Raw genomic sequence first — 13843 nt, forward strand, 5'->3', positions numbered from 1 at the left:
GGAGGCCCTATATGCCCAATTATTATTGACTGAATTTGTAGAACTAACTCAATTAGGAGGACCAGGTATCGTGTGTACATTTCACCCTACAGTGTACATACCCCTACAGTGGGGTAACTGGATGGGACTCCAGTAATTTTAAATCCAACCATATCATCTCACAGCTGAGGACTCTGAAATCCATAGCAGTTCAGTAATTGTTCAATGTTGTAATTAAGAAATGTGAAATTCTAAGTTTATTCCAAATTTCATTTGTATTACAAGGTGGCACAATTTATTTCTAAATCCTAATCCTAAGATATATTCAATTTATGATTATTCAACTTATCAGTGTTTCCTATAACTTTCTCAAAGTACCTTCCTTCTACTAACAGTATTTAATTTAATTTTGGGACAATAGTGATTTCTTCCTTCAGGTGTGATCACTGTGGACCCAGAGCGAATCACCATAGTCCCTTGTGCTCTTACCCCACCTCTTTTTTTTTTTTTTTCACCCTTCCTCAACTTCCCTCCCCTTCCCCAGCCATGGAAGCCTCAAATCTATAGTCAGCTTTCAAGAACCAGCAGGGTTTTAAAATATTCAAACACTATTCAAAAAACACATCACAGATGATAGTCAATTCAGTTTTTCATTTGATTTGGCATTTTTGTCATATTTTAGCTAATGTCATTTCATTTTCCTTGTAGAAGAAATGGGTATTTTCTCTCTGAACTTTGATGAAACAAAATAAGACTTTGTTCTTGGAAAAGTCTTACTTTAAGCTTCAGAAAGTAAAATATTGCTATAAAATTGAGTTTATTTTTCTTTCTTTTTTCTTTTAAATTTAAGTAGTTTAAAACTTTTGCCAGTTTCTTTGCTTAGTAGCATTGTGGTGAACTTTATAGATCCTTACATTTGACTGGTAGAAAGACATGGGGTTTTTCTGTGGGATCATGGGCTGAACTTAATGGTTGAGCTGTGTTAGCTCACTGGATTCTTTAAGATATTTTCAGTCATAATTTTATCATTTAAGTGTGGCTAAACTAAGCTTAGGCAATTCTGATACATTTTTTAAAAACACAGGTTGCTGAGTTAAAACTCTATATGCCATATTTCAGCCCCAAGCATATTTTTATGACAAAGTAATGAAGCTCGGGAAACAGGTTTATAATGGAAAATGCAACTTGACCTTAACTAGGGGAGCCCAAGTACACCTTACAATAGCACATTTTTGAAACACACAAAATCCTTTACTCCCAAGGGTGGTGTCACAGGAGGAAGGTGTATAATAATAGTTGTATTTACCATAAATACCTAACATATTTTATGATGATTTGATTCTATTAAAAAAATTCACCTTATAGATTTTAATAAAGCCGCCTATTGGCAAAGTTATTGCAGTTGGATTTCTTCCCCTTTGACCACTGGTCTCAGTGGAAAGAAGCGAGCAACCCTTATAAAAGGCTTTAGTTTTTAGTACCTGGATAATAAAAAATAATTTCCTCTCCTTTGGACTTGTTCATGAAGCTGAAAAATGACTCTGCAGGTCAGTGGTGTGTGGCAAAGCTAATTTCCATAAGCTTTTTATCAGGTGGTACTGAGTAAAGCAATATGGGAAAACTGGAAAACCTACCATTCTGCACCAAATTTACAAGGGTGAGCATTGTCCCCAGTGTCACAGAAAGGAAAAAGTGACATTTATCTTCCAGATTTCTACTACAACAACAAAATATTTTGAGATATGAAAGGCATAGAAGAGACAACTAAAGAACATGGAAATTTTCAGCTAAATATAATTTTTTAAATCTGACACAAATGTCACTCACTGTTTAGAAAACAATGAAGCTCAGCTTTTATTTGTTGCTCTGGTGACAAGGACACCTCATAGTAATAAACATGATGAGCCATGTGTACTAAAGCAACCCAGAAAGCAGTTGTCAATCAAACAGTGTGCTCCCCAGAATGACTTCTTCTCCCCAAGCATCGCATTTTCTAAAGTAGCATTGGGAGAACGTTCTAATCAAGAAAAATCGGGCTTCTTCCCGATTCAACAGAGTGTTTGCTGTGAGTCTTGCAGAGCATGGCAGAGTGAAACATGCCATCCTTGCAATCTCCCAGGATATGCACAGGCCATCTTCCAGGAAAGAAGTTGGAGAAAGGGCTGCATAATGCTCCCAGGCACCTGAAAAGCAGGCAGCTCTGATCCCAATAAGCTTGAAGTCATATTTCTTTCTCTACTTCCTCAGGCTGGGGAATCGCAAGGATGCACAGCAGCAATGTTGCTTAAGGTGTCACGGATCCCCCTTTTACCATCCTTGTGTAAAGGCACCCAGGGCATCCTTACACTGGTCTATTTTCCTCAGAGTCCAAAGGAAGAAACAAAAACTGCAGGAGGTTGGAGAGGTGATGGGTGAGTCTTTCTTTGATTATTTTTATCTCAATGGCTAGAATGGATCACAAACATTAGGTCAAAGTTAACATGCTTCTTTGGTGGCATATCATGGATGAAGCTTAAAAGAGAAAGAAAATTCTAACTCCTTTTACAGATGTAGCCATTTAACTTATCTCCTGCTTTTAAATTCAATTTTACAACAAAAAATTAAAGACATGTGGTGTGTATCTGTGAGAAATATTTTTGGATCATCAGATTAGACATGTAGAAAGACAATACACTGCTGTTCAACAGCTATAGGGTTTGTTGGGATAGTCATTGACAGGAAGGAGCACACGTCCTACCGCTGAATAGGAGGATATTAAGGATGTGTGTGTATTGTTGGGGAGAATGGGTTTGACAGTGTCTCTCCCATCAAGTGACCTCTTTTTATCAACCTCAAGTGGGACTTGTGGACATTCACTGAGAGCTAGTCGATGTGAAGATGTGATGTGGGTGAGAGATTAGTGGACATTTTCTGAAATGGGACAGGATACTGACCAGTGACACCTGTGACATTGAAACAGCTGCTTTGATTTATATGTGGAATTACGTGAGTCAAATAGAGAAGGATAGGGGTGAATTAGGGCTCTGTCGGATATGTGAAGTAGAGGAATTAGAAGATATAATTGTGATGAAAGTAACGTGTCCTGGGCCTAGACAAGGAAGAGTAGATTTCATTGATCATCTCATTTAAGAAACGTAATTTGTGTCACGTAGAACAAGTTTGCATTTTGCAAAAGTAACTTTTCTTCTAGATTTTCTTTTCCTAATGATGAGGGAATTGAGTGTTTAGTGCAATTTGCATAAGCTAGATTTAGAAATCTTCGTTGTGGCATAAAAATTGGGAAACTCTAAAATATAATCATTTTTAGACTCTGTGGCAGTTCCGAAGCAAATAAATCTTCTTGCATTTTGCCCAGCCTTCATTATTTTTACCCCTTTTGGTTATAACATATCAAATATTTTCTTTTTGAAAACTAGTAGCAGTTGTTATTTTTATGGTTTTGTACATTAATTTTAAGTGTGACAGTTATTAATTTATAGACTAGTAGGAAACTAAATGAGTTGACAGTCTCCTCCAGGGCTCTGAGAAAGGTCAGAGAAAGGACAACTTCACAATAATCCCTAAATATTCATTGTGCATCCCTTTTTCTCCTTTGCATAGTGGCTTTGCAGAATCCCAGTGGATATGTTGTTGTTGAAAGAGGTGGGAGCAGAAGCTCTGGGGGTTGGGGTGGCCATGTCCTCCTGTAAAAGACCCAGCTCTTCTGGGACCTTCTTCAAACTGGCATCTTTGTGGTTTGCATAATAATACTTGGTGCCTACTGTTTAGTTACATTTTAAAGTGATAGTGGTGGGTTATACAAAAGTGTATTGTTGGGAAATAACTCTAAATGCCTCAACAACAGTGGATCAGCAAAACACAATACATTTTTCTCTGGTAAAATGAAGCTAAAAAATCTATAGTCATTTTGTCTCAATTTGTATCTTCTACACTAAGTTCATTTAACACATGGTTCTTCAAAGAACCCTGTGCTTTATAAAGGCCTCTCTTATCCTCCTTTTCATTTTTATTCTACACTGTCCAACTCTTGGCCAGAGTTATTGCTCCTACCTAGTTTACAGTCTGTCATCACCCACTTCTGGGATTTACGGATAAATGTGTTTCCTATGATCCTTTTTCCATTTTTTTCCTATCAAGACTTTACCCATTGTGAGGGACCCAGTTTGAATAAAACTTTTGTTTAAGAAGGCTTCAGTGACTTTCTCAACCTGTTGTTTACTCTCTCAATTCTCATCTGCCTTTATTCATACACTCTCTCAATTCTCATCTGCCTTTATTCATACACTACTCGTGTTCATTTCAGGTTTATGGCTGTGTGCATGTGTGTGTGTGTGTATATATATATATATATATATATATATATATATATACTGTCTCATTCTCTCCTGCTAACCTATTTTATAAATTCCTTATGCATCTTTTTGAGAGAGAAAATGACTAGTACTTATTAAGCACCATGTGAGAATACCAAAATAAGGGCATGCTTTCCTGTTCTTCAGTTCTCAAAGATCTAGTGGCCTAGCCAGAAGTATGACAAGTAAACAGGACATGTCAATAAAATGTGATAAATGTAGCAATGAAGGCTTTTCAAATTGCTCTGAGAATCAGAGTATGTCACCTGGCCTGGGTGGTGAACTCATAGAAGGCTTCCTGGAGCTAAGAATCTTGAAATCAGTCTTATAGGTTGAGTGGGAATATCAGCCAGAAGTAGGAGTTCTGGGCTACAGAAAAGGTATGGCCAAAGATAACGAGGCGTAAGACATATGGAGTAAGAGAAATCATGATCTTTTGTTGGTTAGTGAGCATAAATTAAAGATTAGATGAGGTAGGAGGGTGAACCTGAGGGTAAGACAGAGCCATTTCCTGGAGGCTTCTGTTTGCTAAGCCATGGAGCTTAAATTTTATCCTGAATGTGTTAAAGCACTATCAGAAGATTTCAGGCATGTGAGAGTCATAATAAGATTGTTAGTTTACAGAACTCATTCTGATGGCAGTGTGCATAATGAATCTAGAGACAGCGAACTGGCTAATACTAAGTAGTGTGGATGACTACAATGACTTTTGTATAACAGCACATATAGCCATTGAATTAAAGGTACTTTCATGCCCTTCTTCATTGGCTAGGCACCTCTTTCAAGAACAAACATAATAAAATGTTATACGTTATATTAACTTTGAGAGAAAAAGTTTGGGGTGGCATTACAAGTCTAAAAAAATCCACAGGAAATTTGATGCTCTAAACAGAGTGATTATATAAAATGCTGGCTGGCTGTGGCTTAAGTAAATGCAATCATAGAATTGCATAGCTGTGAGTCAGAGTCAGCGTAGTCTTTAAAGTCCCTTGCTTGATAGCAAATTAGTGGCTTAGGGAAATATGTTTACATTTCATTTCTTATTGTACATCTGATTGCATGTTTTGAGAGTTAGATACAAAATTTCTTTATTTACAAATTTGGAGCAGGGGATTACATTGACTGTGTGCATACAGACTTAAGTTCCCCATTTAAGTGATAAAATACAATGAGGTATATACTTAAATAACAAGATATCACCAATTTACCATTTTATTTCAAATAAAAACCTATCCAAGATACAATAACAATTCATTCATTCTTATAATTAAATCATCATTACTATTGTATGGTATATTAAGTCTTGTGATTTCATCAGTAATGACTTGTTGGTGGAAGGGAGAATAGATTTAACTATTTTTTATGTCTTTCTTATATAATCATATTTAATCATATTTTATATTGTCATATTTAAACAACTTATCATATGCAATCTTTTCCTACTTTTTTCTAGATTGTGTGTATTTTGAAAACAGAACCTGTTGTATATTTGGTTGTAGTCCCAGAGTCTACAATAATTGTTCCATATAGATTTGTTAGAATTGAGTGAAAAATGAATTAATGATTAAATAATTGTAAATAAATGAATAACCAGATGAACTGTAGGCGAGTTAATCTCATTCGTAAACTTTTATTGAATCCCCGCTATGTTGCAGACTATGAGCTAGTGAGCAAGACAGAAAGTGTTCTTACCTTTTAACTTCTTGCTTTAAAGAACAAAACATGTTAATCAAATAATTGTAGGAGAAAATACGTAATTAAGACATGCTATAATTCTTGTGAAGGAAAAAGAAGAGATTGCTGAGGATACTTCCCTGAGAGTTAACCCACCCTAAGGAGTCAGAGTAAGCATCTTTGAAGAAATAGACTTCAAGTGGAAACGTGCAGAATGAGTTAGTATTGTTAAATGAAGAGGGAGAGAGACTTTTAGGAAAGGGGAAAACTCTTGGAGCTCTTGAAGACTGTAGGAAAGTGGAATGTTGGAAGAACTGAGAGGCATGTATAGAAGACAATAGGAGACTGAAGCTCAATCAGAAAACAATAAGGGCAAGGCAGTATATGTGCTTAACTTTCTCCTTTGACCTCATGTACTTTTAACAATATAAATGTAAAGTTGTGCTTGTACAATGACATTATATTCATATTCATATTTTATATCTAGTTAGTTCACAATAACATCTATTGAAAGGCAAACTGAAGGCAAGCAAAAGTGTAAGATAAGAATGCAGACTTTATATTTTCAACTTTATAGTAGAGATATAGCATATTATCAAAACTTGCCTAGATAGAGAACAAAAATGTCCATGGAAAATGATTTTTTTTTCCATTGGCTGCCATGATTTTTGCCCAAGCTGAGTAATGGCTTAGAAAAACCCATCTGTGTCTGTAATATTTACATATCATTATCTACCTATTTATAGACATATTTACATGAAAAGAAAAATGTGTGTATGCAATAAAAATAATCCTGTCTTCAGGAAGTTTATAACTTACCTAAGAAAGACAAATTTAATTATGTTTTTGAAAGAGAAGTCATTCAAAATTATTTATACTGACCTCAAGAACAGTATCAAATCAGAAGGAGAATGAACAAATTGGAGAATTATGCCCCTACAAGGGCAGATCTGTGTCTAACTTACTCATTACAGCAGTTGTAGTACCTGAACAGGTGTATGATGTCATAACATTGAATTAATTCTGCTTCACTACAAATGCTTAAATTTGGAATTCTTGTTCTCACTATGCTCACTAACAAAATACACGGAGGGTTGCATATGGGAATGAGATCCTACTACACTTCCCCCCAACTTTTCCTTAAAACAGAACTGCTGCAGGCTAATTTTACATCCCTATTCTTAACTAAGCATATGTAAATATAACTTCAATTTTCCAGGTAATCCTTTGGGTATATTTAATTCTGACCATTGATTCCTGTTGCTTTGCAATGTCTCTCCACAGCACTTTTTTTCACAATCATCCCCCTTTTAACTCAATTTTCTTTCCCAAGTATAAATAGAAGACAAGCAAATGCTGAAGCACTTCTAAGACAAAGATTCCTGGGAAGACCGATTTGCTTCATTTTCTCCCCATATTCATAGATCTGAAACACGATATCCAACAAACTGGCCATCTTTTCAAGAGGAAAACAGAGATTAGGGCATAAAAAAGGAAGAAATTAACATACAAAAGTGTCTGGCAGTTTTATAAGTGAGGAATCATATCCTAAAGAAAGTAATAAGGCAGAATGGACAGTGTTTGAATACTTACCACTGGATATTTTTCTTTTAAATACTTAAAACTTTGACAGTAATTTATCTCATCTTCAGTTTTAACACTTCAACCAAAGTACTAGCACTGCAACTTGTAGCACAAAACAATTAAAAAACAACCACCACCACCACCAATCATTGCACCAATAATGAGATAGATTATGCTGTGTTGCCTGTGGTAGCTTTTCTACCCTATGTAGAATGGGGAAGCCTCTTATATATTTTTATTTACTATATTTCTAGGATAACATCTGATTTTTATTTAATCATCCTTTTTTTTGACCTAAGGATTATTTCTTCTCTGTGAAGGAAAGTATTATTTTAATATCACCAATGGTAGATATCCCTTGAATATGAAAATTTTGTTCTCCTGTTAATTTCATTCTGAAGTCTCAAGCTCCTTTGGCAAAAAATATAAATATACATTTAGGCAAAGAATATAAAAATGTGTGAACAGCCAGTAGGAACAGAACAGTCAAAGTCAGTACTCACCCTTCTCTGATTGACAAGTTCAAGAAGATACCTGGTAAAAATTAATTCATCTTTCACACAGCTAGCACAGTGTGTCTAGATACTAGTAAATTAAGCAGGTCAAATTCTCTAAACTTTGTGAAGCATCAATGAATTAAATATTTGAGAACTGGTAATCCACCAGTTCCATGGAACAGATTAACTTTGAAAGCTGGTAAAACTGTTTTCTCAGATGTCTGTTAGGACTGTGCTTGGAGAGTATTAAGGAAAAGGATGCTGCTATCCTTACTTGTTAATGGAAATCTGATTGTGTTTCCTTTTATCTACATATATATGTTCTTCAGAAAATTTCTTTATTTGGGCAGATTGAGATCCTCTAAAATAGGATCCTAGATAATTTTTCAATTAGAGATAATGAAGACATAGAACAAAAGCTTTGGAGTCTAATAGAAGTGGATTTATGTTCTGGCCATTTTCGATTAATTATGTGTCAGGTTTTTCATGGTGAAGTTATTTAACTTCATGATACTGTACTTTACACCATGGAATTATTGAGAGGGGTGAGATGATATATAATATATAAAATGCTTAGCATTATACTTGAAACAAAGTTAGTACTCACAATATGCTGTGTGTAATTATTATTTTATCAGTTTGTGTGAGAAAGAAGGAATTCTGCTAAAATCAGCCAATATGAAAGAATCAACCTAATAGTTTGTCCTTATTAAATAGTAAGTACATGAAGAAGGATGTGTTATCTTTTTTCGTCACACCTCTGTAGTGCCTAGTTACAGAGTTAGAAAAGGTACTCAATGAAATAAGAATGAATGAAGGAATGAATGAACCTCTTCTTAACTTGTGTTTGTCTGTTACCTTTACATATACAGATCTTCTCTCAATCATGGGAAAATTAGACATCATACGATACCTACACTATCTTTCTGGTATAAATATTTTAGTTACCCTCCTCAAAGAATAGTTCACATATGTAAGAGAGTAGATAAAGAAATAGCTCTGCTACTATAACTTCAGGAAAACAACCGATTCCTTAATATGGTAGTAATTCCTAGTATAGCTAGCTGGGCTGGACTGAAACCAAGGGCCTTGACACTAATGGGTCCTTTATGAAACTTACATAGCCTGAAGTCATCCTATTGGAATGTGGTTAGTAGCCATCACCATTCTTACAGGAAAGTATTGGGAGGCTTTTTATTTCTTGCAATTCTTTCTTTAGATTTCTGTTTTGTGGATCTGCCTAGATACCACATTTGGGATCATGGTTTGGATATTTATGTAAGAACAAAGAGTCCTAATAAACATGTAGTGATTTCTAATGCAGCCTCTTGGTAAAGAGAATGATAGAGAAGGCAAAGACATTTAACAATAGGGAAAGGAACAGACTGAATTTGAAATAAGAGCAACTTTGTCCAAATAAATTACTTTAGGTCGCAACTTTTTGGAGTTAAATCTACTTTTAGACTTCTATATTTTCACTAACTGTATGCCCTTTAGAAGGATACAATTTTCGATATGTATTTGTTTGCTTTTACTTGTTGGTGACCTCGGCAAGTAATCATGTCTGAGATATAGTTACTTTGGAAGAAAAATTCAAGGAATATTTTCTAGATTTTGCTGACTATGCCTTGGAAGCAAACGAATTATAGTACAGGGCTGGAACTTCACCTACTTGTTAATTAGCAGGTTAAACTTTTATGAGTTTCTGGTACCCTGGCGATACATGACTATTAAAATTTGCAGGTGGTTCAAGGGGAGAACGCTGTAAGTTCCTGTGCTAGTAATATATCATAAAAGTGTGTATTTCATGTGCCTGTTGTGAAAGTGGAGACTTTAATACTCTTTCACAATATAAGCTGATTAAGGAATCTTTATGGTTCTCATTAACTATGGGTCTTTTTTCATAGAAAAGTGAAAAGTGTAATGCTTACAGACAGAAGCGTAGAAGAAAATAATTAGTCACAGTCGTACCTCTTTGAGACTAACTAAAAGGTTCGTGACACCCTCTGAATTCACCTCTCAACCCTCAAAACTGTCCTTGTTTCAGAAGTTGCTTCTACCACAGGAAATTCTCTATGATGAAGCAAATCTGATGTTTTGATATTTTTTCCCTAAGAAGATAGTATTTAATTGCCCTTGCCTTATATTTAAATATTAGCATATTTCCCTTTTTGAGTCTACATTTTCAACAGGAAATATAAAGACATATACTGTAATTAGCAATGTGATTCCACAGAATAAACTAAATTTTGGGGAAAAGTGCTATGATTGTAGCTTTTAGAAGCTATATCCTTTCTTGTATTTTATATGTGGTTTTAGGGGGAAGACTTTCAAACTTTAGCTAAATTAACTTTTTCCCTTAAAAGCTTAGAAGTAACTCCTAATTAGCATTATAGCTTGTTTTAATATGGAGAAATGGTGACATGAATTAATTTTAATTAATAAAAGTGTAAAAACATAGTCATAGAATGTATTGGTTTTACTTTAAATTTTAATTCAACATTTTTCTTTTCCATTATTAATTTTTTAAAGTTCTGCTTCCATGTTAAATCATAATCTAGCAATAGTTATTTTGGAATACTCTTACGATATTTCCTCATTCTTTTTGGTGAATATATAATGTTTTAGATTGGTGGTTTTGTATCCATTTGTTGCTGAGAAACAAAGACAAAATCTTTTTTTTTTTTCAAATTTATTTTAAAAATAATTACTTTCTAATTTTGCTTACTTATAGTGAGGAAGCAGCAAGGATAGTGGGTAGAGATAAGGGATGGAGGTGTTGTGGGACAAGATGAACATGCTGTGGAGAACCAGAGATGAGGGCTATAGAGTGTCAGGGTTAATGAAGAAAGAAAATTGGGCTGGATTCTGACATTAAGTATAAGATCTGTGTTTCCAAAAGTCTGTGAACCAAAAAAATGGCAATATTTTATTCTGAAAAGAGTGATTTCCAAGCATGACAGCTACATACACACACATAGAATGATTAAGATACTATATTTCTATAAGGACTCATGAATGAATTTTACGGTTTTCTTTAAGTTAGTTTAGTTTGAAAAATCTCCTTTTCAAATGTGTAACAGTAAAGCAAACAATAAAGTTGAAAGGACTATAACTCTTTTAGATATCTGTTCCCTTCACCTTCCTTTTATTTTTCCTTGAGATATTCTGCTTCAGGAAGGATTACAGGTTATTTTGATCTGATGAAATTCAGGAGGATGGAAATAAGGATGCATATCAAGACTTCTATCTAAAATCTTGTTAACTGAAAACGACTCCAAATGATAATCTTTACAGGCAAGTAGTCTTAGAAAATGTGATAAATATAAGCTTTACAAAAAGTATACTGTTTTGGTGAGGGGTTGGGGAGTAAACTATTTTGTAGGAAAGTAGAAGAAAAGGCAGCTTGAGAGAATTATAATTCAGTCAAGAAAGTATTTGAGAATTAAAGCTTGGTTTTGGAAATCCTTTTCTTGCCAAGTGAAAAGGCGCTAAGCTTCTCAGCAAGAAGCACTTTGCAGCACAGGCATGTCTGTCAGTGTTTGGGATGTGCTAATAAGCTAATAAGCTAAGAGTTCCAACTCAGGATATTTGGGATATCTACGGAGTACTGGCTGATACCTCACCTTTAGGAAAGGTCCAGCTCAAGTCCCTAAGAGCTATTGGGGTCCTCCTTTCAATACATGGGTATTTTTTATTAGGTGCTTGTCTAAGAGAAAAATTATTTAAAAATAAGTAATCGAGGTAATAGAGGTGGTAAAAGAGGTATTATATATTCTTTATTACCTAGACAGAAAAACTAACAAAAAATAGCTCAGTGTGAAAACTGTGATAAACATAAAAGAAATACAGGTGGAATATACCAGTCAGAGGAGGAAACTGACGTTAGGGTTTCCATAAAGTAAGTATCCCCAGGACTGTAATGGATAGTGGCAGTGATTGCTTGCAGCTTCACTGTCAGGGTTTTCGCTATGTGCCATATAGTGGCTCATTTTTATCACTTAGTCTTTTAGGAACCCTATGGTGAAGAAAGGATTTGTCCTCTTGGATAAGACCCTGAAGTTCAGATGAGTGAATTAGCTTCCTGTGTGTGCATTGCTAAAGACACTCCAGGTCTGACTTACTGCAAAGCCTGAGCTCCCTACTACTTAGCAGGAAAGAAGTCAAATGTTTTTTTTAAAATAAAAAGTAGATTCCAGGGCCTCCCCTGGTGGTGCAGGCAGTTGGGCGCCGCGCTGTGAAACCGTCCGCAGCCTCTGCAGTGCCGGTTCAAACCTGGCCGGCCTGCGAGGGTTCCACATGGCGAAGCAGACCTCTCCTGTCTCTCCCGCTGCTCCCCTCAGCAGTGTATTTCATCAGTCTTCCTGTTCTGTTCCCCACTCTGTCTCTGGTGAATCCTCTCACCCTCCCACACCTCTGGACTGTACCGTAGTTCTTGTATAAATAAATAAATAAATCTTAAAAAATGAATAAAAAAAAAGTAGATGCCACATGTGATAGGGATACATATCCCTGTGTTTTCATAGTTCAACTGGGATTAAAAAAATACAAATCACAAGAAATGACAGTCTAATTAGGGAAGGCGTCACCTAGTGGATCCATGTTAATTTTAGAAGAATAGTACATTGAATTGGATAATTTCCTTTTCTTTATCTATATTTGAAAGATTGTTTGCTTGAAGAACTAGAGTCAGCATAATATAAAAAAAAGTTAAACCACAACAGTAATAAATATAACTTTAAGATTTTAAAATAGGAGCATCCTCAGATTAACTAAAAATAAGATTTAGTTTAAGAAACAAATTATAAAATTCAAGTCGATAATTATCTATTACATTGGTTTGAACTCATTCATAAAAATTCACATTAGTTTTTACTATCAACTAAATAGGGATGATATTGACATAATTTGAAAGACATGCTAAATAATAGTATGCAATTTTCTATATGACCACTGTGGATAATATTTCTTGTTGTGATGTCATGAAAGGGAAGTAGAGCAGGAGAAAGTAGAAACAGAGCAAACATAATTGAGAAGTGTGTAATAACTACAATAAAATATTGGCTCTTCAGGTTCAATTAGAAAATCTATAAGGAAAAAAGCAGAATTTTTGGAACTAGTAATTGCTACCTCGAGTCTATTTCTGGATCCTAAGGTCCACCAACTTAAATTTTGTGTTGTTATTAAGATTCAAAATCCCTAACATGACTCCAGTTTAGACTGCATGTTATTGCTGCATTAACAGAGTATGATAATCTCTATCATATAGAATAGAAGCTGTGGTTGGCTACTACATGGGTCTTTGCTTTTTTGTTTTTTTAAAGATTTATTTATTTTATTTATACAAGCTCTGGGTACAGTCAGAAGTGTGGGAGGGTGAGAGGATTCACCAGAGCCAGAGCAGGGAATAGAACAGACAGACAAATGCACTGCTGAGGGGAGCAGCGGGCACGGCAGGAGAGGTCTGTCTCCCATGTGGGACCCTAGCCCGGGGCTGGGATTGAACTGGCGCTACAGAGGCTGCGGGCAGCTTTGCAGCCCAGCGCTCAACCGCTGTGCCACCAGGGGAGGCCCTACGTGGGTCTTTGTTTATAAAACATACTTGAAAACGTATTGATTATCAATTTTTTTACTGGAGAAAATTTTTCAAATAAATCAATCTTTAGAGGAATAATGATAATAAAGGGAACAGTGAAAATGCTGAGCAATCATTATTATATATTTTTAGACATGTATTTAGGAAAAGAGATGGTATTA

At 35.2% G+C, this 13843-nt stretch overlaps 1 protein-coding gene across 1 annotated transcript in view; it reads left to right on the forward strand.

The window, feature by feature from the left end:
• HDAC9 (histone deacetylase 9) overlaps positions 1–13843 on the forward strand; it is an 853144-nt gene that overhangs the window by 302670 nt on the left and 536631 nt on the right. The window contains exon 10 of the mRNA XM_054692408.1: positions 2227–2390. Within this exon, the coding sequence (XP_054548383.1) occupies positions 2227–2390 (164 nt within the window). The remainder of the gene's footprint in view (positions 1–2226; positions 2391–13843) is intronic.

The sequence above is a fragment of the Talpa occidentalis genome, unplaced genomic scaffold (genome assembly GCF_014898055.3).
Source record: "Talpa occidentalis isolate TD23 unplaced genomic scaffold, MPIMG_talOcc4v2.1, whole genome shotgun sequence".
Lineage (NCBI taxonomy): Eukaryota > Metazoa > Chordata > Mammalia > Eulipotyphla > Talpidae > Talpa > Talpa occidentalis.